At 41.3% G+C, this 25,146-nt stretch overlaps 1 protein-coding gene across 3 annotated transcripts; it reads left to right on the forward strand.

Annotated features, from left to right (window-relative positions):
- Nucleotides 1-253: 253 nt before the first annotated feature.
- Nucleotides 254-24,798, forward strand: gna11b (guanine nucleotide binding protein (G protein), alpha 11b (Gq class)). Of its 3 annotated transcripts, XM_046412539.1 has the most exons (8): nt 254-1,443; nt 11,777-11,961; nt 13,203-13,357; nt 14,484-14,612; nt 15,675-15,803; nt 18,170-18,299; nt 18,470-18,623; nt 18,962-24,798. In XM_046412539.1, exons 1-8 carry the CDS (start codon nt 1,308-1,310, stop codon nt 19,150-19,152), a joined length of 1,209 nt encoding a protein of 402 aa, XP_046268495.1. In that variant the 5' UTR covers nt 254-1,307; the 3' UTR covers nt 19,153-24,798. The 3 variants fall into 3 exon arrangements, with proteins under 3 accessions (XP_046268495.1, XP_046268497.1, XP_046268496.1); XM_046412541.1 differs by lacking the exon at nt 15,675-15,803 and having other exon boundaries at nt 258-1,443; XM_046412540.1 differs by lacking the exon at nt 14,484-14,612 and having other exon boundaries at nt 261-1,443.
- The last annotated feature ends 348 nt before the right edge of the window (nt 24,799-25,146 follow it).

The following is a 25,146-nucleotide window of genomic DNA, read 5'->3' on the forward strand; positions in this document are numbered from 1 at the left end:
TCGATTATCCATACCACGCTTTGAAAAATCTTGTGTCAGCAGTGCAAAATGCGGCACATAGGCAGCAGGTAGTGGAGTTTTACAAAGATCTCACATGCATTGCCAGTGATACATGAGAAAAATCTGAAAAACAGCTCTTCCCAACACACACACACACACACACACACACACACACACACACACACACACACAGTGGGTTTTGCATCTTAGTGCGCCCACAATCAGATCCCACCCCGACGCACCGCCTCGTCCATTCAATTGGTCTGTCACAAACCCGTTTCATGCGATTCTCCGTCTGTCACTCAACGCCACGGTGTCTCCTCCTCCTTGCTTGGCATCGGACTGGTGTGTGTGCCGACCTTGTTCCCGAGACAAGCTACCCGAATGCCAGCTGTTTGACGCGAATACATTTGTGGTGAAAGCCGCCGGTCCGGCACGCATTTATGCCGTCCTTTATGCTGTGGTGGTAGCCATACATTTTACCGTCAATATGAGTCGGGATTTGATGGGGTGCTGCCTTGCTATTGCTAGCTAGGCGGACAAATTCCTTCAACCAGCTTGCTGTTTCAATCACTGCGGGTTGACAGCATTAGCTGAGGCGTTCTTACGGGAGCTAGCAAGGCAGCTTTCGTAGCCGTTGCGCGTAATTTAGTCAAACGGTGGCTAATGTAGGTACTTGGTAAACGGACGCATTGCTGCGGCGCGGATAGTGCAGTAACGGTCGTGGCTGTAATGTTAGCACACTAGCAAGGGCTTCTACTTATACTAGCGTCAACTAGCTAGCTAACGGTGGAGAGGGTGTACAGATATCAACTGTTAACGGGTTTGGATGTCGCGACACTGCAGTTTGAAACCACTTTTGACGATTGTGAAGATAGAATTGGATCATACTGACAGACGAAAAATATAGCTAACTTAGAATTAGACCAAGTGACAGAGAGTGTTAATAATATAAACCAGGTATTAAGTAGCTTATTTGTTGCAGTAAATTTAACATTAGCTGTATTAAGGCAGAGGAGCATCTCAGGGAGGCCCCACAGTCTCCCTACTCCCTCCCCCGCCCGAATCTCCCGTGATTTGCCGAGAACACCCGGGTGAAGTCGCAGTTGCTGTCGGCTGGGGGGACAACTTGACAGCGAGGCCCCTAGCTAGTCTCCCCTCCCCCAGTCCCGTCCATCCATCCGTCCAGCCCAACAGACCACCTCCTCGCCTGAGATCGAGGCGAGCACCGGGGATTCGGGATAAGCTGAAACTGTGGTCGAGTGTTGCCGGGTCCCATCTAAACTGGGCTGCCAAAACCAGTGGGGATGACTCTGGAGTCCATGATGGCTTGCTGCCTGAGTGAAGAGGCGAAGGAGTCGAAACGAATCAATGCAGAAATTGACAAACAACTCCGCCGAGACAAACGAGACTCCAGGAGAGAGCTGAAATTGCTTCTTCTCGGTATGTGCCATACTAATTCTCAAATACATTGTCATCGTCATGTCTTGCGTCGTTACATGGAAAATTGACCTCCTTGGGCCTTCTTGGCAATGCTAGCAAATATATGCTACTAGTTAAGGTTGCTAGCTGGGAGCCTGGTTTCAGTATGAGTAACGTTATGGCATGATATCCGAAATGCGTGCCTTGTCTTTTGGCTTGTTGAGTTAGAGTTAGATAGCTGGCTTGCCCAAGTGCATATCTGCAAGAACTGGCTGCTCGGTGATAATGTTTCTTAATTCGAGTGTATGTGTTTGTGCTGGTGTGCAGACAACAGCTCCATTGGCACCGAAGTTACTTAGATGTTACCGTTTACAGGCTAGCACATGCTTGTCAATAGGTCAGATTGACTTTATTGACTAGCCCTTAAGCCAATCAGTTGGTCAGCTTTAAAATTGCCACTGTGGTTTGTTAGCTGGTAGCGATTAAATGGTGTGATGATCACTTTGGTAATGGAAGAAGCCGCAGCTTTGGGTTGCTTTCCACTGTTGCTCTCATCGGGTTGCATAACACTGGTACAACTTGATGAGCCTTCAGGTGCCTCAGCTAGACCCTCCTTGGTGACCATTCATTAATTTATCAATTTCTCCTCTACCCTCGCAGAGGACAAGGATACTGAGGGATTTGCCCCCTCATCCTGTAGCGTTAGTCTAGCTGAGTAGGTTAGCTATTTTTATAGCTTGTGTGTGGGCAGGTGGGAGCTGCTGTTGAATAAGTTGCTGTGTACTGCATTGATTCATAGTTCTGCGGACACAAATAGGAACAATAGGCTATGCTTTATCGCTAAGGTACTTTGTGTTGCTTTCAGGAAAACTATCTTCTGTGTGCACGCATCTTCTAACGAGCTAACTTTTAACAGATTGTTCATGATGCGGACTGCCGCTTCACTGCCGCTTTGAACAACAGTTAGGTGTGAAAGCTTCTTGGGGGGGCAGGTGTCCATTTTTAGGACAATTAAAATTATCTAGGTTGCATGCTTAGTTTCAGCACGTTTGCTCCCATTTCTCGCCCACCTTAAGCAGCCCTGGTTATTTGACATGTGTGTCTCCTTTTCATTTCCCTGCTGAATACCTCAGCTCAGAGAAGTAGGCCACACCAGAGCCATATCATTGATGGGAACTATTCTATTAATTGTCACACAATTGCCACTGTTCTTTGTTAACCGGTTTAACGGTTAACCTTGGTGGCCAAGGTAAACAAATTAATAGGGGTGTTTGTTTTTGTGCCGCAGTTTTGAAATGGTTCGCTTGAATGCTGCAGTTGTATTTTGTTTGACAGGTGATCAATGAAGGGTTGGGTTGAATGAGTGATTCCGGGATATTTAGTAATTTAGGCATTTAAGCATAGCTTGTCCTTCTGGTGTTATATTGCTTCCAGTGTATCCCCAATTTTGACTGCAAACATCGAAAAACACTTATCAACATGTCAGTGTGTGAGAGGCATAAAGCAAGCAAGGACTGCAATCAGTTGTGGTGTAAGTGGGTCCATCCTGTGTGAGTTAAGGCTGTCAGTGGACGCCTGGATAAGGACGTGTAAGGCAGGATTAGTGCAGGTCTTAATAGGCTTGGTTAAACACACCCGCTGCTCAGACTTTGAGATGTCACTGACTCCTATTATCCCCTGGGATTATTCTCAGGCCCACGGCCCTCAGTGAGCTGCCTGCCTCTCCACACCTCACTGGAGGGAGAAGACAGCCTCTGTTTCTGGACATTTAACCACCATGTTGAATGTATTTAAAAAGGGAGAGAAAGTGATATTGAACTGCATATTGAGTACTGTATATTTATCCATATAGGCTGAAGGCTGTGGAAGTGTTCCATCAAAGCTATCCTGCAGTTGAGTATATAGACAGGCTGTATATTTCAGTGAGGCTAAATACATTGTATACAACAGCCCCTTCTGTAGTATTGTAAGTATTTTCAGTTTTAGTTGTACATAATGTTACTGCTCACAGCTGCAGTTTTAGTATGGAAATATTTTACTGTGAAGGCATGCATTTTCTTTTCAAGTTGCAGTTATTCTGCTGACATCTGATGTCATGCATCTGGTTTTATTATAGGGTGATTGATCTATAGAAGAGCTGAAATGATTAAATGATTAGCTGACCACACTGAATTGATTCAGCAGCAATTCTTATAATCTGAATGATCATTTCATTTATCAGGCAAAAAATCTTCAAGCTTCTAATCCCAGGAGAGATCTTGTGAGACAAGTTGCAGCAATACTGTGTTCATTTTAAATTGAGCTTTATCTATTAATCAGAATAATAATTGGCAGATTAACTGATAACTAAAAAAATTCTTGGTTGTGTGAGTATTCATTAAAAAAAGTAAGATTTCCCAATGCCCAAGAAGTCTGAAATGTAAACTTCACAGCAATATAAAACATAAAAACAGCAAATTCTCGCATTTGAGAAGATGGAACCAGAGTGTGGCATTTTCAGTTGAAAAATGACTTGAGGGATATTGATATTGATATTGACTTGATATTGATTGTGAACATAGTTGCTGATTGATGTGAGATCTGCTATTGCTGCTTATTGTATTTCCCTCAATAAAGTGTTTTCCTCACACTAATTTGGGTCTCTCCTCCCTCTCTGTCTCTCTCCCTGCCTGGCAGAGTTTACGTTATGACCAGGGTGCGTTGCCAAAATAGTTATGTCTTGACAACAGTTATGAGGTTTGGTTCTATTTTATGCGTGGAGGATCCAGGCAAGGAATATGGTGAGGGTGAGTGTTACGGTTCGTTTTGCAGGTTAAAAGCTTTAACAACCTCAAGCTTAGCCACTTGGCCAGAAAATAAAAAGGCTGCCAGGGCTGCAGCAGTGCCCACAGTCTGGCTGCCTGTCACTGAGTGCCATATCAGGCCATACCGCCAGCTTCCTGCTCCACAGAACAGTGGTTTGCCTCTACTTGGTCAAAACACAGTGGGCCAGGAGCTGTGGCCTTTGCTGCATTGGGTAAATGAACTGCTGGAGCGAAATGCATGGTCAGTAAAGTGAGATGGAAGGGCAAATGCTGTAGAATTTGTGCTGACCAAAGTATACTGCAAGCTCCCAGTCAAGCTGTCAGTATACGAGTTGGCATTCGCTTTTCATGAAAATGTGGCTTTCACATGATATGTGAGCATTAGAATTTGTGGTGGGAAAAAATTCCCTATGATGACGTCAGAAAGACGTTTTTTTCTCATTAGAGAAACAGTAAAGCACGGTATTTAAGGAAGGGTTCTGACAGGGACAAAAGTTGGCTCTGTAGCCAAAATGTTGTGGATCGCTTGATAGCACACCACCTCGGGCACAGTTTTAATGTACAGTCGTTTGCCAAGTGATCATCGATTGAATTGTTCTTGCTGATCCTCCCTGTCTCAGCAGTACATCTTGTTACCAGGTTAAGACATCCTTTAGAGGAACAGTCTGATTGAACCAGGAAAAGGATCAGGAGTTAGGCTCAGATGTTTATTGCTGACCTTCGTTCTCTTGCCAAGCTGTCTTATTTTGATCATATATGGCAATAGGGATCTTCTAGCTCTGCTCCTCAGTGGTTGTGCGTGTGTTTCTGTGTGTGCGAGCGCAGTGCTTTTAATGCCAGTGAATGTGGAGTTATGTGGATGGTCAGTTATTACTGAAATCCTCTTTATCGTGGTCGAACACTTTCTAATGTGGAAATCATGATGGGAGAGGCTTTTGGGATATTTCAGAGTTTAGAAAATCTGATGTTATAAAGGCTGATATAGATTTGCATTTGAAGTCATCATTTTCCAAAAAGATTTTCAAAATAAGAATATTAGGCAATTGTGATCAAGATATTTCATAGGTGTAGCAAATCAGGGCTGGATCCAGACATACTTGGAAAGCCATATTGTAGTTTTCTGAGCCCATATAAATTTAAATTATGTAATTTTGTTTATTTTCTAAATTGCTGTGAATAGAAATGCTTTACCAACTGTGCAACTGTGAAAATTCAGTGAAATGCTTGAAAGACTATCCATAGGGAAAACCTATCCATACCTTATCATCTTTGTTGACACAAATTTTTATGAGATCACGACTGGTGTTTTATCACCCACCTCTAATATGGGACCACTAGTCCTCAAAAAAATTTGATCAGTGGCCTCTATAAAGGCCAGTCAGAGGTGCTACTCAGATAAAGATGTGAGACAGTTTGCATGTTGCTAGAAACCCATAGTGCACTGCCGTGCCCAAACGGTGTCCAGTTGTCCCCAACAGCCAAACAGGCTACAAAAAAATGTGTTTGGAACAAACAGACCATCGCTTAGCAAAGGACAAACTGAACTGAGTGCATCTTCTCATGCTGCTTACTGTCCCTGGCTATGATAGTATGGAAAATTAGTATGAAAATATGAAGATTCTGAAATTTTCGGTCCGTCTGTCCCCTCAGTCACAAACAACTTGCTAGCAAGACCTTGCAAATATATTGCATAGGTTAAAACAAGAGGCTACGGCAAATCCATATTGAAATCGGCAGGACAAGAGCAAATTAGCTGTTAGGCGTTGTAAGCTGTTAGATGATGATGAAACCGGTGAGCGGCAGAGTTCTGTGCTGTGTTTGGCTAAGTGAGATAACAGAGCTAATTGCTTAGTACTATTATACTTTAATGTGACAGTACACCAAGTAAACAGTATGTGAATTTAATGAAGTACTTCATATGCGTACACTTTGAAGGTAAAAGAGTTTGGAGCTACAGACACTTTATTTTTTGCCAAACTTGTGTCAGAGATTAAAGTAACCAGAGATAAGCAGTGACCAAGTGGTGGAGTCATAGCGTCAGGACAGAGAGACCTCAGTAACCCTGAAACACCTGAGAATAAGACACTATTTGTTTAACCAAGTTGGAAAAAAACCCTACTACACTCTATGTCCTTTTATATTTCTTAATTTTGTTTTTCACAGTTTACAGATAACTATTAATTTAGTTTAAACCTTTGTCTTTGAGTCAACAACTATTTCCTCCACATTTTAATGGTGTTTTTATTATGCAACTACAGATGATAATAACATTTTGATCAGTAATTGACATCAGTAGATACTGCTTCTAGCAAACTGTGATTGGCCCCAAAAATCCCAATTGGAGCACCCTTTACAATAGACATCACTATGTTTTGATCTATTTATATAATGACAAGCATGTCAAGTTTCCCAGCTACACCTCTGAAAAGTCAAAGTCACAGCATATGGATCACGCATCACAGATCAGCTATGCACCACAAGCTACTGCTGCTGTCAGTTTGCATAAAATAAGACCGGTTTAAGCTTGTAGACCAGACCGGCAGAACTGGAAACCAGCCCAACCCTACTTGATTTTATTCCAAGTCACTTTAAGTTATTCATTAATCTTGAAGTCACGGTGAAGTAAGCACACACAGTATGTTCTCCATCACAGAACGCAACCAGTGCCGCCATCCAGATTCTTCCTGTCTCTGCTAATTTTCAGTCACCTCAGCCAGCCTTGCACACAGTCTTTGTCTCTCTACGACATTGTGTCTTTTACACATTTGCTCATAGTGCTCACTAGTGCACAGATGGACACACACACACATACACGTTCTTAAATGGGGTCATGGCTGGTTCTCTGGAGATGTGGGGGTGAATGAGGCTAGATGGTGACTGTCCCACATACCGCTGCTACCCCAGTCCCCAGACAGGATGGGGACGTGGCCTGCCACTCTCTTCACTGCCAGCATCTTCAGCCGTCTCTGTGCTGACAGGGTGGCATGTTCATTCCTGTTTACTCCCACCAGCTGCTATGTACAGTAAAGCCCACACGTCTCTGTGATCGTACTGTTTCAACTTCTGCCACTTTTATCGTTCAGTTTCATTTGGATTTGGATAATAGATGACGCTTACTCTTGTTTTGTTTTTGTTTATTTGGCTTGCAGTGGGGCTGTGAATTCTACAATGGAAACTGAATACGGATGCATTCAAATCAGTACACCATAAACATGTAATAAATGTATCCTGCCTGTGTGTAGACGTTATCTCATAGAATCTCCATGATGAGATTTCTCAGAATAAATACTGTGCCTAAGAAATCATGTCACCATTACAAGTTCAGGGCAGCTGAGCACAGTGTGTGTATTGCAGTCTAAAATACTTCTGCTTGCTCCAAATCTTTTGTAAAGCCTGTATTTGATTTTTCTTTTTCGCTCACCCACACCCACTCGACCAGAACAGCACTCGATGCATGCTCACTGGTGAACAGACAAAGCCTGTCCAAAGGTGGTCAAATGAAGGTGTATGTCTAATGTGCAGTGTATGCTGTAGCACATATATTCAGTTTGCAGCTCTGACACCTACGCACACAGAGGACTCAGCGGATGCAGAGACATCAGCACAAAGCAGTAGTGTTGTGCCTAGATCTTGATAGCAAGCAGCACATGTTGGAAAGCCATAATAGAGATCAGAGAGACATAGTCCTTCTTCTTTGTGTTGATGCTACTTATGTGTTTTGCTGGAGTCCTACACTGTCTGCATTGCCAAGGCCATTTCAGGGAAAAGGAAAGAAAATGGGCCGTCACAGTGAAGGTAATATCCATGCCTTGAGGTTGACCACAGGATCCATGTGTGTCCACAGTTGGTTAGGCAGCTGGTGTGTGTGTGTTGTGTAGCTCCAGGCTTCCTTGGCTTAGTCCCTTTCCTTTAAATTCCTGAAAATAGCCAGATTCCAAGATGAATTTAGTGGAAGATGAAGACCCATGGTACATTTAGGTTAGCCTTAGCCTGTGGTTAGCCCTATCTTCCCAGGGTGCTGATAAAACGGCTAACATCTAGCTCATGCCAATTTAGACTTTTGATTGTACTATAACCTCTGCTATGTCTCTGCAAAGGTCTTCTCTCTTCTGAGATTGGATTACCATGTGCCACCTGAAATGACATAAACCAATACTCTTCATACCAGTGCATCATTACATTTGTGTGTATTTACATGGAGGTTAGCCATGATGCTGAAAATCCCACTCCAATCCCTGTTTATGGAAAGGTACAACAGCCAACACAGAGGGAAGCCAGGGTTAGCAGGGATGCTTGTGTATGAGGTCTTTAGTGACCACCCATGTCTGCATGTGAAGCATTATGGAGCAGACAGTGTAAACAAAGCAGACCCTGCATATGCACAAAGACAGAACCCAAAACGAGATAGATTGACTGTGCACCAACTTAAGCTCAACCAAAACTGCCGTACTAAGACAGCAATATGTCAAGTCCATCAGCTGTTGTGTCACGAGCTGACATCAGTCGCGTTATGTAAAGGCTTATGAAAGCTAGCATGGCAGGGGAGGACTCAGGTGAAGTGTTAGGTGTCTGTTACTATTTACTTGCTGTTTTCATTTCTTTAATGCTTCTTAATTTGGTAGATCGGAGTAAGTTTTAATTTTATTTTCATTGTTGTCTGCTTACACCTGATTGAGACTTCTACCATTTTTTTTCCAGTGAAGACCAGAGTTGGTGTGTGGGCTGTGTAGTGTACCTTGTGCAGTTTCACTGGGGTATAATCTGAGCTCTTTCTTTTTTCCTCTCTCACACTTGTCAATACCTGGAACAGAAAGTGTTATCAAACCCAAGTAGTGTGTGTGCTATTAAAAGGTGACCTCCTTTTTCTAGGTCATTACCAAAAAAGAATGGATGGATTCTAGTTATGAATATCCAAAATTCTTGACAGAGAGGGATGAGAATGGAGAGACATATTTCTAGCCTAAGGGAAGTTAGGAGGGGTTGTGACGAAGGGGAAGAGGAAAGGCAGAGAGTGGGAGTGTATTAGCGGGGGAGAGCTGGTGAGGGCATGCAGATGGTTGTGACTGGTGGTGGTACAATGTGGAGAGGAAAAAGGGAAGACAGAGGCTCATAGTGTCTTGTCTGGTGAAAGAGGGACAGTTAAGAGAACACAGTGGAGGGAGATCTTGTGACAGGGTCACGAGAAATAAATCAGACATCAAGCTGGAGAGTGATCCTCTTGCTCCTCTGCTGAAGCAGTCTGCAGTCACTGCTAGGACACTACCGCTGCAGCTCTATAGAAAGAATACTCTCTGTACTTGACTGCTTTTGTTAGCTTGGCAATAGGCACCAGTAGCAAATGCATTGATTCATCCAGGAGAAACTATAAAGATGAGACCCCTTTTTCTTTCTTTCTTTCTTTCTTTCTTTCTTTCTTTTTAAACGGAATCACAGCTTATCTAGTCTCTGTTCTCCAAAATTGGACATTGTGTTGGAAGAGAGGACGGAGGAGGGTTGTTTCCCCTTATGGACACATCGTTGAATCCCAGAATTTTTATCCGAGATTAAGGCTTTTCTCCCTGCACCAGTGGAGAAGCTGCTATCTCTCCTGACATTTTTACAGTCCTTGGTGTTAGGAACCCCCTGGTACTGACCTCAGACCAGCTTTTTTTCACCCCCAAAGACACTGTGGAGCCGAGGCCCTTCTTCTCTGTGGTACGCCAAAAGATGAAGAGCACAGAGCAAGCCTGAGGGGGCTCACAGTTATATTTACTGTCTGCTACGAAAGAGAGAGTGAAAGAGAGAAAGGGTGGATGGGAGGGGTTAAAAAAAAGAAGAAAAAAAAACACAGGAAAGAAAAAGAGAGGGAGACAGAGGAGGGTTGCCATGGTAACGGAAATATGGCTGCTCTTCAAAAACCTTGAATGTAGGTGGTGGTGAGATGAGTGTATGTGTGTGTATGTGTTTTTTTCCCTTCTTGTCTTTCCCTTTCAGTTTTGCAGATATTATGGATGTGCTGGATCCCTTTTGATTTTACCGAGGACTGAAATGCCATCATTTTTTGTGTGTCCTGAGGGTGGTGTTTCTGAGCATGTAGAACATAGAGGGCTAGTGGGAAATGTGGCTTAGGCCCTACGGACCCCCCAGCAAGTGGGGGTTTACTTGGCAGTCACTGTAGGTCTTGAATAGCTTAAAAGCTACATGCAGAGATCAAAATCGATAAAGAGGCTTTGATGAATAGAAGCTGAGCAAATGTTTATGCCTGTAATCCAAAGCCTTTTTCTTAGGCTGCTTACCATATGTGTAAATGTGGAAACCTGACACCTGAAAAATTGCAATGATCTTACACCCAGATATGGACTCAAGAGGGCAGAGGAGGATCACTGAAGGAATGCAGCCTTTTGACAACGACCTCTGCTGTCACCTTTTGGCAGAGGCAGTTTAGTGTTAGGTCCTGAATGTAGGGTGAGTCGTATTAATCAACTTCATTAAATTAGCTTGTCTTTTCCACCCACTCATCTCTCTTCTCCCTGGAAGCGTTTTGGATTTTGTCCACTTTCCAAACTGTGTTATAACATCCTTACGCTGGACAAAGAAGCTTTGACATGTCAGCTGCTGTAACCAGTTCAGTTAATCAACTTGGAATTTCAGTAGAAGGATTTCATAATGCTTAAACTTTGCTTAGATGGGCTTCTAAGAAGTATTACTGTGCTGATTTGCCTTGCTTATTAATTAACAAATGTTAATGAATACTAATTAAACATCAGATACACAAACAGACTGCAGTATGTTCTTGGATCTCTTCAACTGGTGTCAAGGTCTTGGTCATTTTTTGCCTTTCATGGAGCATCTGTCTCGGGTCACAGATATGGCTTGTTGTCATCGTCTTGGCACAAATGTGGAGGTTTTTTCAAAATAGTTTACCGACGTATTGGTATGGACTAGTGCCTGTTAGTGGTGGACAGTATGAATAAAGTTTTGATCACAGTATATGTAATTTTAATTGTACATTTGGGATATTGTAAATGTTTTAGAAAATCAGTTGAATATATAATATTGAATGTATGATTCAGGTATTACATGCCATATTCTAAGCTAGGGAATGTATGTTATCATAGGCCTGTGTCCTCTGATTACACCACTGCTGTTGAAGGGTTTAAACACAATGCAAAATGAACGACTTCCACTAATCTTTTCAAGTAAAGTATTCATTAAAAATTGATGCCCTGCTTTTCAGAATTGATTTTCCATTTTCTTGATAAATGTGCAATTTAATCCTTGAAAAGCTCAGTCATTCACAAGCAAGGTTGGGTTAGTTAAAGTGTGCTAGGCAAATAATACTGAACAGTGCCAGAAACAAGATTGCCCTTCTTATCAGATTTGTCTGAAATGCTTGTAAGGAGCGTTACACCCCATGTCTCCTGTTTTCTGTTCTTTGTCTAACACAGTTCATATTCTGGATGTGACAACTGTCCAGACCTTATGTTGTTTTTCTATGCCGTCTCACTATCCCCCCAATGTATCTTTGCTGCACCCTTTATCTAAATCTGTGCCTCCCTTGTCCTGTTCAGGTACGGGAGAAAGCGGCAAGAGCACGTTCATCAAGCAGATGAGGATCATTCATGGAGCCGGCTACTCAGACGAAGACAAGAGAGGCTTCATCCGGCTTGTTTACCAAAACATCTTCACCTCCATGCAGGCCATGATCCGTGCCACTGAGACCCTCAAGATCCCCTACAAATTTGAACAGAATCGGGTAAGGTCTGACCCGCAGAAATAAGGTCAAGGTCAATAACGGTGCGATATCTTTTACGCTGCGTTGTGCTTTATATGGGATGCCATCTGAACAAACTCAAACACAGCCAGACTCTTTCAGTTTTAAACTGTGGGTCTGTTTGTTGCCCCTCCAGATGCAATGTTTTAGCACTTTTGCAGAGTAAAGATTTTAATACATTTAAATGACTGAAAGTGAACTAGTTTGTGCTAGTGTGGGCACAATGCAACTACATAATTATATTCTATTATAGTATGCTACAGTGGTTCTCAATTCTAGTCCTCAGAGCCCTGCTGGTCTTTTATTGTGAACCTCTAATTGAGGACTGATTTACACCTGGGATCAAGGTGAATGTAGTCCGCTACTCTACACAGTAGGACAGAAATCCATCACTGGCTACATAGTGAATGAGCAGCATAGTCACCTAAATATTAAGACCTAAGAAAAAGCAAATCAGTGTTGTGTTTCAAAACAGTGTTTTCCACTTTTGGCATCAACAGATAATTTAATGATACAAATGTTTGGTAAACATTGTATCTATTATGAAAATGAATTGTGCTTGCAATCTCTTTGTTTGTAATCAGAAAATTGCAAAATGTTCTGATTGGGTTACAAAGATGTCTGTAGTGGGATGTTAATAGATTTTTGGTCTATACTCTATGTTACTATATTGCTTTGTAATTTGCTACATTTCAGAAGACAAACTTTAGCAAAGTTTAGAATTAATGTAATTTATTTCCCACCTCTATTATTAAATTACATCTTTGGACACCGTGATTAGATAAGGAGGTTGTGAACAGCTCAAATTGTTCTATTTGGGTATTGTGACACCTTTGACCTTAAGGCACTCTTGATAAATGGGCACAAATTCTTAATTTTCATATAAATAAATGTTGCTCCTTGTTACCCACTTGTCACCCTGTAATCCTTTCTTCTGTTGTTTTTCCCCCTTTATGCCAACATGTTTTTGGTCTTGGGAAAAATCTTCAGCTGCACAAGCGATGCTTTGAGTTTGTCTGGCAGAAACTTATCTTTGGAATAAGTAGAATATGTGGGTGGTTTAGGATCAGCCACGAGGTCCGAACAGACCTACGGATATCTCAAATATCTTCTGCTGAAAATGTAAAAAATAAGTAGCTTGCATTTATTTCTGTTTGCTCTTCTCATTCATCATTATCCTACTTCTTTATCTCACCATTCCCCCCCGGCCTTTGTCTTTTCAGTCTAATGCCATGCTTGTGAAGGAGGTGGACATCGAGAAGATCAATGGGTTTGATCAGCCCTACATAGCAGCTATCAAAAGCCTGTGGGCCGACCCGGGCATCCAGGAGGCCTACGACCGCCGCAGAGAGTACCAGCTCTCTGACTCCACTAAATAGTACGTCTGTCTCTATGTTTGGATGTGTTTAAGTGTTTCATCAGGTTGATCTCTGTCTAGGATTTAAGAATGGTATTTGTGCGACTGTCTGTGACACTGTGCAGATGTGCTTATGTAATTTTTGTGTGCGTATGTGTGTGTGTGAAGCTGGTTTGAGAACTGATAAAGGTACATGAGACACATCAGTGCTGATTCTTAACAACCCTCTGCTATGCTTTTACTGGCACATTTTTTGTATGTAAAAATTTCGGAATTCACAATGACTTGATTGGAAGCCTTACCATGTAATGCCATGTGTGGCTGGGTTGGGTGGAGTCATTAGGGTGTATTTGGGTGTGTGGTTGGAGGCAGGTCATGTGTGTATGTTCTCTGTGTAATTATCTGGTGTGTGTTTTGTAACAACAACAACACATAATGTTCCATCCACATGCAGCATTGGATGATAGATTACAGAATTCAGATTTCATTACAGAATCCATCAGCCTCTTTCACAATTTAATAATGACAACATACCATTGAAACACGAGCTATATCGTCCTCTGTCATACATGTCGTATTCTCCAGAAGCACGGGCTTGTTTGGTACAGACAAAAATCCCCCCTTGTCATTTTAATATTCTTTTCGGTTCAAGTGAATGTGATATATAGACTGATAATGCACATCACATATTTTTATATATATTTTTTAGTATCTTTTATCACTAGTTCACTGTGTTCAGCATCTGAATATCGGTGGCAAGAGGTAATACTCCTAACCACACAGATAAAACAACACACTGAAAAGGTGTACACCCATTGGGTTGGCATCATGTTGTTCTTACTAAATGTGTCAGCCTCCTGTTCTGTGGTTGTGTGTGTTTGCCACAATTACATTGTAATAATATATGACCTGAAGCTTAATGACCAGAGGCACTTGACTCACTTTCTAGTGCCCCCTGGTTGTGGATTTGCTGTACTACAGTGCAATGATGCTTGAACTCGGCATGAGTGGAGGTCTGCTTGTGATGTTGGGTGAAAAAAAGACGTATAATAAATATGTAAGCTGTGTATTTCTTTTTGTGTGTGTGAGTGAGATAAGGAAATCATTTATTATGCCTATTCCACACTGTTGTGATGTATATCTCCAGTTACCTTAGCGATATAGATCGTGTGACTGCAGAGGGATACGTTCCCACCCAGCAGGATGTGCTGAGGGTCCGTGTTCCCACCACGGGTATAATAGAGTACCCGTTTGACCTGGAGAACGTCATCTTCAGGTACCCCTGTGGCACCAGATCTGCAGCATCACCAAAGCGAGAGGACAGAAACCACTGATGACTGCCAGGATATTAACACATTAATCAAGCAGGGGTTTATATACTCAGCCAAAACAATAGAAAAATTACCAGATGATTTGCATATGTGCTTCTGTCTCTGTAGCCTGCAATTACAACACAATTGCAAACTTGCAAAAGCCCTCACATTACTATGGTGAAAGAACTTTACATAGCCAAAACCCATTTGTCTGAATGCACTCATTTTTCCAAGAGAGAGAAAATTGTTGTATTTGGATCAAATGAGCCTGAGGGCCACACTGCTTAACCTGATATCAGTGGTTTGTGTTCGGAACTGTTCTGAGGTTCTGGCTCCAGGATAAAAATGAAAGCCAGACATGTTACACTGAAGCATGTGGGGAGTAGCCACCAAATACCAGATGAAGAGGGATTAGACCATGATGTCAAAGATTGTCCAGGAAGCTGTTATAACATCACTGAGGCAATTGGGCTCAGTTTAAAATGAAGATTGAATGAAGAAGAACTTCAAATTTTTAAAACTGAATTTCTAACTGAAATGACTTATTACAGTCCTTTGGACAAAAAAGTAGATGATGTTTCCTGCTATCCTTGATATCATGCTTGTCCCAACCTTCTTTATCTAATCCAGGTGCTGCTGTCTCTGCTGCTGAAATCACTGCTACTACTGTCACTGACGCCACCTCACTCTCTGCAGCATAATCCACAACCTACTTGACCTCACTGCAAATTGTGGTTAATTAAAAAGAGGGTCAAATAAACTCAGAGCCACAGTTGCAAGTTCACAGCTAATCTCAAAAGTCTTATGTGGTTTGTGGACTGGGTGTTGGCAGAGCAGTGACACTGACTAACACACTTTCATCTCTGAGTTGTGGCCCTTTCTGTGAAGCTTTCTCAACAGGACTGATCCACGCTTCCTGGAATGGCAGGGGGGTTGCGGTAATTGCCTGTCACGCTTTATGTAACTGTTTTACTGTCTTTTTTTCTCTTTATCTCTCTTTTCTTCCCTGGCTGGCCTGTCTGTAGTTATCTTTCCGATCTGGATCGTATTGCAGATCCCAACTATCTTCCCACTCAGCAGGATGTGCTCAGGGTGCGCATCCCCACTACAGGAATCATAGAGTACCCATTCGACTTGCAAAGCATCATTTTCAGGTAGAAAGATGCCTGTTTTGGCTCAGTCCCTCCTTGTTGTGTCACAACATGTTTAATCCATATGTCATCTAATGTGTTTTTCTCCAAAGCCCCAAATAAGCCACTTTTCTTCCTTTTTTATCCTCCCCATGAATGGAATGAAGTTGTAACCCTTGACTTTTAATTTATGCATTTGACACTTGATCAGTCAAAGATATTTAAGTTATTGCCATTTTGTAGTCTCCTTATAATACTGCACTTTCTTTTACCTCCCCTCACCATCAGCAGTTGTACCACACAAAACACAATCCCCTAATGAACACAAAGTCCTACATTTTGGTGCCCGGTCTTTGTAAATGGGTCACCTCCTCTCTTCCTCCTCCTCTCTGGCTGGCAGAAGAAACGAGGTCGTCCTCTCCGTGGTGGAGAAATGTTATTTTGGGCTGCAGGTCCTGCAGGGCCTATATTGGCCCTGGCTCTCTGTGGACCACAGTGGACTGGGCCACCACTAGGGGGCAGCCTTGCATTGTGAATGACATATACGTGATTTGTGCATCTTTCTCAGAGGAACTTTTGCACCTGGTGTGGAGATTTGCACCTGTGCATCAAGAGGTGTGACAAAGGACAAAAAGTTGGGAATTAAATTGCACTGATGCCATTTATAATGGGAGTTTGACATGAGATGTTCGTGACAGGAAAGGAAATTTTACTGAATCAGCTGCCGCAAATGAAGGCTTAATGAAACTGGGACCTAAACTCCCTGACGAGTGACGGGTGACCTTGTCAAGAAGAAGCTCGGGAAAGATGAAACCTTATGGGAATCCAGAGAATCAATCAGTCAGTATTTTAGGCAGGATTGCCATTCATGAATGGTTTCCGCGAAAACCGCCCTGTGTGCTGAAGTCAAAGTTTTCGTGCCAGTTAGTCCATCTCTGAAAGAGCTATATATATTGTGTGTGCAAATTTTATAGCTTCTCATTAGGTCACATTGGAGGTGTCCTTCATCCATAAAATCACCATCGCAGGTGCCCTGTGTATCTCTCATCTCAACATTTCAACTCTGCCACCTGTCCTCTGTTTGTCCTCTGTCTGTCCTCTGTCCTTTATTTCATGTTCCTCTGGTTTACCACTCTGATTTATTTGTCTTTCCAAGTATGTCTCAAAACTTCAGTCCTTTGTGTAGTACTCTATCGCAAACATTAAGGAGTGCCAAGAAAGCTTTTCTAGTAGAGATATTAATGTGTTACGATCCTTCACTTTCACTGCATCACATGAACAGAAGTACAGGCTGATCTAGTATCAGGTGTAAGACTGGCTCCTTGTTTAAATGCCACTCAGTTTAGTTATAGTAGTAAGCTATTTCTTTCAAGAATATGTATTTCCTACTGAGGGCATTTAAATGCAAACAATGATACACAGCTACCAGTGTATTCCAGTGTTGATTGATTTTACCACCGTTTATAGTTTCACTACAACACCCACAGATGAGCTACACCTGTATCGTTCTGAGAAGGAAGGCAGGAGGAGGGCATGTGATGCTAACTTCAGAGGATACCTTTTTAGCTGTGAAAACAAACTGTCAGTTCGATTCTTGTAGTAGAGATGCTTCTCTTCTCTTCTCTTCTGTTTTTTTTTTTTGTTTTTTTTTTTACTTTTGACATTTCTTAAACTGAATGGCATTCATTTAAAAACTGATCTTCTGTCTTCAGCGTCAAGCTTTCATCTTTGTGGTGGCATGCATGACTCACGTACTCACAAGGACAAAAGTATATTCACACTGCAGATTTGTTTCTTGTTTGTTTTGTTTAGTTTTTTTTGTTCACATTTTCTCTGAGAACTTTAAAACTTTTTGATTAATCCTCTTCCTAAGGTATTGAATCCATCGTGTCTTGTTTTTTCCAAGTTTTCCTAAAGTGAACTTAATAGGAGTGCAGAATAGTCTCTTTTTTAAAAAACAAATGATGAGGACCTAAAATAAATGATAGTAAAAGTAAGCTGTCATGGGTCCCAGGATGAGACTGAGACTAAAGCTTTATTTGGGTCATGTGCTGAAAATGTATAAGGAAGACACATCCCAGAGAATGTCTTTAGGACAAACCTGGACATAAAAAATTGGTTGTTAAAGTTCTGCTACATACACCTTTTTGTTCAATAATTCAGTATATTTGTAATATAATACAGAAAACAAATTTCACAGCTTGGTGCTGCCCGTAAATATATCTTGATGGATTCAAAACCTCATCATAAAGCTATTCAAGGACATTGAGAATTTGTTAAACACAGCACTAGATACTGAATAAGGCAACCAGGCGATAAATGCTAATATGTATGTCCCCCTCCTTGGTTCTTATTTACACCCTCCCTCCTTACCTCCATTCTGATGTCAGGATGGTGGATGTGGGGGGCCAGAGATCAGAGAGGAGGAAGTGGATTCACTGCTTTGAAAATGTCACCTCCATCATGTTTCTTGTGGCGCTGAGTGAGTACGACCAGGTCCTGGTGGAGTCAGACAACGAGGTAAGGGACATTTAAAACACCTTGTTGTTTTGTTTGTTGTACAGTATCTGCACCATGTATTACATACATACAGCAGTATTACATTTATGCCTCCATGTGTAAAGAGATGCATACATCTCAGCAAGACCTATCAAGAATTGAAACTTGTTGACTTGTTTACCTGCTCTCAGAATCGTATGGAGGAGAGTAAAGCCCTGTTCAGAACGATCATTACCTACCCCTGGTTTCAAAACTCCTCTGTCATCCTCTTCCTGAACAAGAAGGACCTGCTAGAGGAGAAGATTGCCTACTCACACCTGGTGGACTATTTCCCTGAGTTTGACGGTGAGATCATGTATACGTTGCGGTGTGGGTGTGTATGTTGACTAAGCTGACCATTACTAATCTAGCAATGTACAGTCAGAAGTCACCCTCTTAGATAAATGAATGTATCTTCTGTGAATATGTTACACCATGTTAAAACAGTCTTAACTTGATTATGACCGTAATCTTTGCAAGACAGTTTAACAGAGATGACAGTCGTATCAGTCGTCTCATCTGATCTCTGACCAAGAAAGGAAATAAGCTTCATTCCCAAATGGTTGACCTGCTTCTTTACATGATAGCTTTCATGGTGAGAAATAAAAGTTTTGACGTGTGCTTGTTTGTCTTTTATTTCTCAGGGCCCCAGAGAGATGCACAGGCAGCGCGGGAGTTCATCCTCAAAATGTTTGTGGACTTAAACCCAGACAGCGACAAGATCATCTACTCTCACTTCACTTGTGCCACGGACACTGAGAACATCCGCTTTGTGTTTGCAGCTGTCAAAGACACCATCCTACAGCTCAATCTCAAAGAATACAATCTGGTGTGAGGGCTTACGTACGGCGCACATCTCCTCCCCCTTGCACAAATGCACACTTTTTTGGGAGTGTGCCCTCCACATGCATTACACAGCACACCATGCTGGATCACACACACACACACACACACACACACATACACACACATACACATAAACAGACCTACACACAACACAAACACAGACCTACACACACACAGACCCACACACACACACACACACACACACACAAACACACCAAAAGAACCTTTTATGTTTTTTTCCCCCCAGTACAGTGCATTCACTGGTCCTCCCTCCTGCAAACGCCATTCCTCCTATTTTCACCAAAGCTCTCTTCTTCGTTCGCTCGGCAGCTTGTTGTGTCAATGTCCTCGCTCCTCCCAAAGCTGCTCCACGTGTCAGATTTGGCCCCGGCTGCTGGCTCTGGCACACAAACCTTTCACACAGGCTGTATAGTGACCGAAGGGGACTTTGGTGTTTGTGTTTGTGTGTGTGTGTGTGTGTGTGTGCGCGCGTGCGTGTGTGTATGTATTTGGGGCAGCATTGACTAGCGAGGTGTTGCAGTGAATAGCGGCATCAAACCCCTTCAGGCCCTCCAGAGGCGACCTTCAGTGGTGTGAGATCAAATCCTCCACCATGTTCTCTCTGAGCTCCTGTCAGTGTGGATGGAAATGAATACTTTATCTGCTGAAATCCACCAAGGACCCAACAAGCAGCATCATTCTTGGGACAGAGTGATTTGGACAGGAAGGGAGGTTGCTCACCGAACACAAAGGGATGAAGCCGAGGATTTTGTCTCCACCTCGCATCTATGAATGTACCCACCAGTGTGAGCATTGCAATCGCAAAAAACAAACAAAAAAACCCAAAAAAACAAATATATATATTATGAAGTAAATGCATATGTAAACACACTTAAGGCAAAAAGCACGAGAGGGCAAGACATAGCTAATCAAAATCTGTTTATTGCTGAGATTTTTTAAATGTTTTTAATGATAGAAATTTGTTGCTACGTCTACTTCTATTTAACAAATAATGGCTAAAAGGAATGGTGATAAGAAGTGGTAAGAAAATCTATAAAAACTTTTAAACTTTACAAAACCAACATCTAAAAAGAAGCAACCAGAAATTTACTTGACATAAGTATCCTTTAAAGATTTCTGTGGGATTTGCGTTATACGTTTAAGTTAATCACATCGCTTCCCTCCACTAGATGTTTTCTATATGGACTCACAGGGACAATTTTTCCATGTGACCATCGCAACATCTGGCTCAACTGATTATTACAAAACACTAGCAGCGGGTGAGAGGACCCTGCTTTCCACACAGGCTATTCTCTTAATGGTGGAAGCGGATGTGGAGGGGAGTGTGGTGTCATCAGTGTTTGTTAGCGCATGGAGCGCAGTCACAGTTCGGCCTGCAAGTAGCTTATTCAACAAAATGAAAGCTGTAAATGAAGCACGGCCACACCCTGGGTTTGAATGAAATCCATGTTGTAACGCCTCTGATGACATCACACCTGCATCACTCAGCCGTCCAGTCAGACCCACCTCCTGATAGTGACATCAGTCATCATATCAGGATGTGTTTCTGTTTACCTTTTTGTTTTGTTTTTTTTGTTTTTTTTACTGTATAGTCACTTTGTTTATATAAAGATTGATTGCTGTTGAGTGGTGAGAGGAACGGGGTGGGGGGGCTGTGAACCTTTCATAGAAAACACACTCTGAAATCTGCAAATGTTGTTTGTGTATATTTGTTTGTAAATACATATACACAAAGCACTCCTGTACAAAAATGCTCTGTGGTACACCATCTTTGGCAAAAACCCCCTGAAAAAAACAAGTGGGAAAAAAAAAAAACAAAAAAAGTATCAACTTCTTTCATTAGCATACAGTTATTTTCCTATGAATTTATGGTAGTAGTGATACTGTGATTATGGATTTTATTCACTTGATTAATAGGACTACACAGAGCTGAGTGGTGGTGAGGAAATGATTGGCAAGGAGCAATAGACAGAAAAGAGGTTCCTCCCAACCAGCCTCTCGACTCCACACTACTGCAGCAGCTCTGGCTCCAGAGTATACTAACTAGGGCTGGTAAAAATCTTCACAGTATGGTGACAAAATGACTTTAAGAGTAATTAAAGATTTTTTTTTTATTTATCTAATTTATGGACCAGGTTTGAAGGTGTTGATAATTTGACTGCTTTTGATTCTGTCACGTTGAAGTGCTCCTTTTCTCATGCCGGAGCCTACTTGAGTCTGAACTGCTGTAAAAAAAGAATGTCTGGTGTAGTAAGGACTTTATCTCTGCTTTCTATTTCTTATTGAGACAATTCCAGTTGTATTTGGCATCACATCTTCATCCATGATGATACTGTTTGGTTTTGTTTAGGAGCCCTCACATTTGTTTTGTTTATTTTTTTTAAACAAGAAACTTGTATTTCTTCTTGGTTTATAGACGCAGCGCTGTAATGCATACCTAGAAAACTGTACAGTATGAACGTAGGTGGACTTTTTTTATCAGTGATTGAAGACCCATGTGGTCCATGCTTGCTATTTGTAATTTAACACGAAAATTCTGTTGTCGGTTTTTGCATTGTTAATTTCCAGTTTTTTGAGGCTTGCTTTGATAGTGCCAGTGAAGTGCAGATATACTTTTTGGTCTTTGACCTTTTCTACAGGTGACTTATTCTTCATCCTCATTAAGGGCTATCACAGTGCATCAGGCGCCAGACAGCGGGGAGTGGAGTACAGGACCACAGTGAACCAAGTCATCCACCACTAATCCTTGTTTTTAAATGGAGATTTCTTGCAGTATGTACTATAAGAAGTATAGGCAGAACGTTAACACAAGCGTAAGGTGTGTGCAGAGAGTTTACCAACAATAAGCAGTTTTCTTTATGTATTATATATATATATATATGGCCCTTTGGATGATTGAAGTGGACCCTGACTCTGATTTCCACTACTACTTGTTTGTTTGCAGTGGTATCACAGTGTTACCTGTAATACCTTATGCAGTATAGAAACACTTATCACTAAAGACACTAATACCAAGACAAGTATTGCATTGTTGTTTCCCCAAGTATTTGATTTGAAGCTGATAGCCAAGTAATGACCATGTTTGTGACTTTGTGTGTTTTGTCCCATTAACTACAACACTCGTACTTCATTGTTTCCCATTTCTGCATTAGAAATTGATTTCCTACTTTACATGCAGCCATTGGTTTAGATTCATGCCAGTAAAGTTTGAACTTGCAGTGAGTTTAAACTTGATTCTCAGAGACAATGTATACCACAGTACGCATTTATATATATATATTTTTTTGTTAAGCTTTCACTATTGTGTGTATAATCATACAGTACAATGGTACATTCATTTGTTATTGAAAAGCAACTCTGATGTCAGAGATCTAATAATCAAAGACAAACATAAATGAAGTGTCAAAGACTGTGTTAATTTGGTACTTAGGTACCAGTTCACCAGTCCAAAATGTTCAATCCAGTTCTAATACCTCAGCTCAGAGTATTGATCCAGTGCTGATTCTCTCCGTATTCCAAAAAATTTAAATTCTGTATAGCATAGCAATGAAAACTGTCAGTGGTACTTTATAAGTGAAGGAATGCAACTGAGAGGGGAAACAAGACCCTGACAAAGAAACCAGTTAAAATGGTACTGGATCGATTGTGTCTAGCCAGTAACTCATCGCTAAATGAGATCAATATTGACGCTGATAAATGAAAGCATATCTGATTGGTACAACTGAGCATCCACCAACCAGTCTGCGTTCTCAGTTGCATCGACTAAAATGTTGGTTTCTCAGATGAACAGAAGCCAAGGACTGCTGAAAAGATGGGGAATTGATCTGAAAACTTAAAGGCATGCAGTGCAGGATTTGTCAGTTGCTGTTTATCAACACACCATTTAAAGGTGCAGTATGCGAGAAACATGGTTGATTGTTCAGTCTCATCACGAGGTCGTCAGTATTTGACAAGCCGGCAAGGATACTCAACAGTCTACTGTTACTTTTCTCCAGAATTGTTGATGGCAGAAACGTCTTGAACACAGCAAACACCCCCACCCCCCCCAGAGGGATTATTTTTGTGTGAGTCTATATATTGTTGTTTGAGAAAATCCTGCATAGCATACCTTTAAGCTTTTGCTTCAGAACTGGTAAGCAGTGATGTAAAGTTGAAACACTAAATTAATGGGGCTAAAATATGTTTTTTCTAAATAACAGTGTGGTCATTTAACTGCCATTTTGTCTGCTAAAAATGACACTAACCTTTGAGTGGAAGAAGCAGATAGCCAACTATTAAGACTGCTGTATTAAAAGGGGTCTGGATGCCAGTATTTAAGTAGAACGACATACCGGTATGGATACCCAAGTATTTTATCAATAGCTGTTAAGATTTATTGTGTGTTGAGTGCAGCTCACTTCCATGTTGTATTATTTGACTTGAAACTACAACTCTGGCACATGGCGAAGGGCTGACTGGCTGTTAGTGTGGGTTTGGTAGTGTGTTAGCAGCCCAGTGTTGCACAGTGTGTGGTTTTTGTTTTTTTCCTTTTGGACACACTTAATCTCAACGTATATATATATATACATATATATATAAGTTGGAAAGAGGCAGACTACATGAAACTTCTTAAATCTCCTTCTCATTCTTTCATTCTTGATTGTTTTTAGCATTGACCAGTGGAAAGGCTGGATTGGTTTTTCACTACGACACTTATTTATTGCCTTTCATTGACTTGAATAATGAGAGATGGTATTGCTGGCCCCTTTTTGGTTTACAGAGCCTGCTCTTGTGACCTTTTTGGGTGTGATGTCCCTTGCTGTGGGCTTGTTGTTGGTCAGTGAAATCAAACTTATCTTTCTGACATCAGTGTGGAGTCAGCGCATACTCAAACCTTAAATCTTGTTCCCTTTTTAATTATTATTTTATTTTATTTTTTTTACATTTTTATTTAAGTGTATGTTAAGCAAACTACCAGACACTATTATTTAGGACCACTTGAGTTCTTTTTCCTAACTTCATTGAAACCTGAAGGTCAATTGTGTAGTGGTGTATAAAATGCTGTTTTTTTTTGTTTGTTTGTTTTTTATTTTGTATGTAAACCAAATGTAAATTATGTATTATATTGAGTGTGCCAACCCCACTCTCTCTTGAGCCAGGCTCTCTTTAAGTGCCAACGCTGTGGTCATCAACAAAGGACCACTACCTGAGATGGTCCCCATTTTTAAATAAAACACACCAGAGTCTAAAAGGGTAGATGATTAAGTACACACAAAGACTTTATTCTGTATTTAAGATTGAAGATTTAAAAGATAATCTGCTGTTTTTTTTTTTAAGAAATTGTAATTATAATTGCATGTGCTGTTTATTTTGTTGGAAGTGAGGGCTTTGATGTTTTCATTGAAGCAGAGCCCTTGATGAAGGGGGGAGGGGTTCAATGAGTTGGTTATTATCGATTATTGATTTACATAACTCTTGCCATATTTTTTATGTGTTTCATGTATTTGTTTCAACCACTGTTGCCTGATCCTCATTCAAACATGAACATGACTTATGATCATTGCCGCCTTCTAAGAGAGAAACATAATGACAAGGTATCTGTTTTAAATTGAAATAAATTTGTTCCTATACTTGCTCATGGTGTGTGTGTTGAGTGGGTTTCATGATTTGCTATGTTTTAAGACGTAGTTAAGAAGAAGTCTGAGGTCAGTCTCCATGGTGCAAATGGGACATTGTTGATGTTCAAGATTTGACTGAGGATGCCCCTTTTCCTGTACCTTCCAAGTTCCCACTAAATGTGGTGCTAAGGCTGAGACCCCCAGTAGGTCTATACAATTTAGTCTGTGGCAGTTTGTTGTGACTTACATAATTTTACTTAAATTGCATGGTAAAGTTGTGCAGCATGTAAGCATAAAGTAAGAAATGTAAAATATCTGCATTTTTACAATACATGTATTTGGCTGGCACTTTTATCTGACAAAAA

Source organism: Scatophagus argus, chromosome 15 (genome assembly GCF_020382885.2).
Source record: "Scatophagus argus isolate fScaArg1 chromosome 15, fScaArg1.pri, whole genome shotgun sequence".
NCBI lineage: Eukaryota > Metazoa > Chordata > Actinopteri > Scatophagidae > Scatophagus > Scatophagus argus.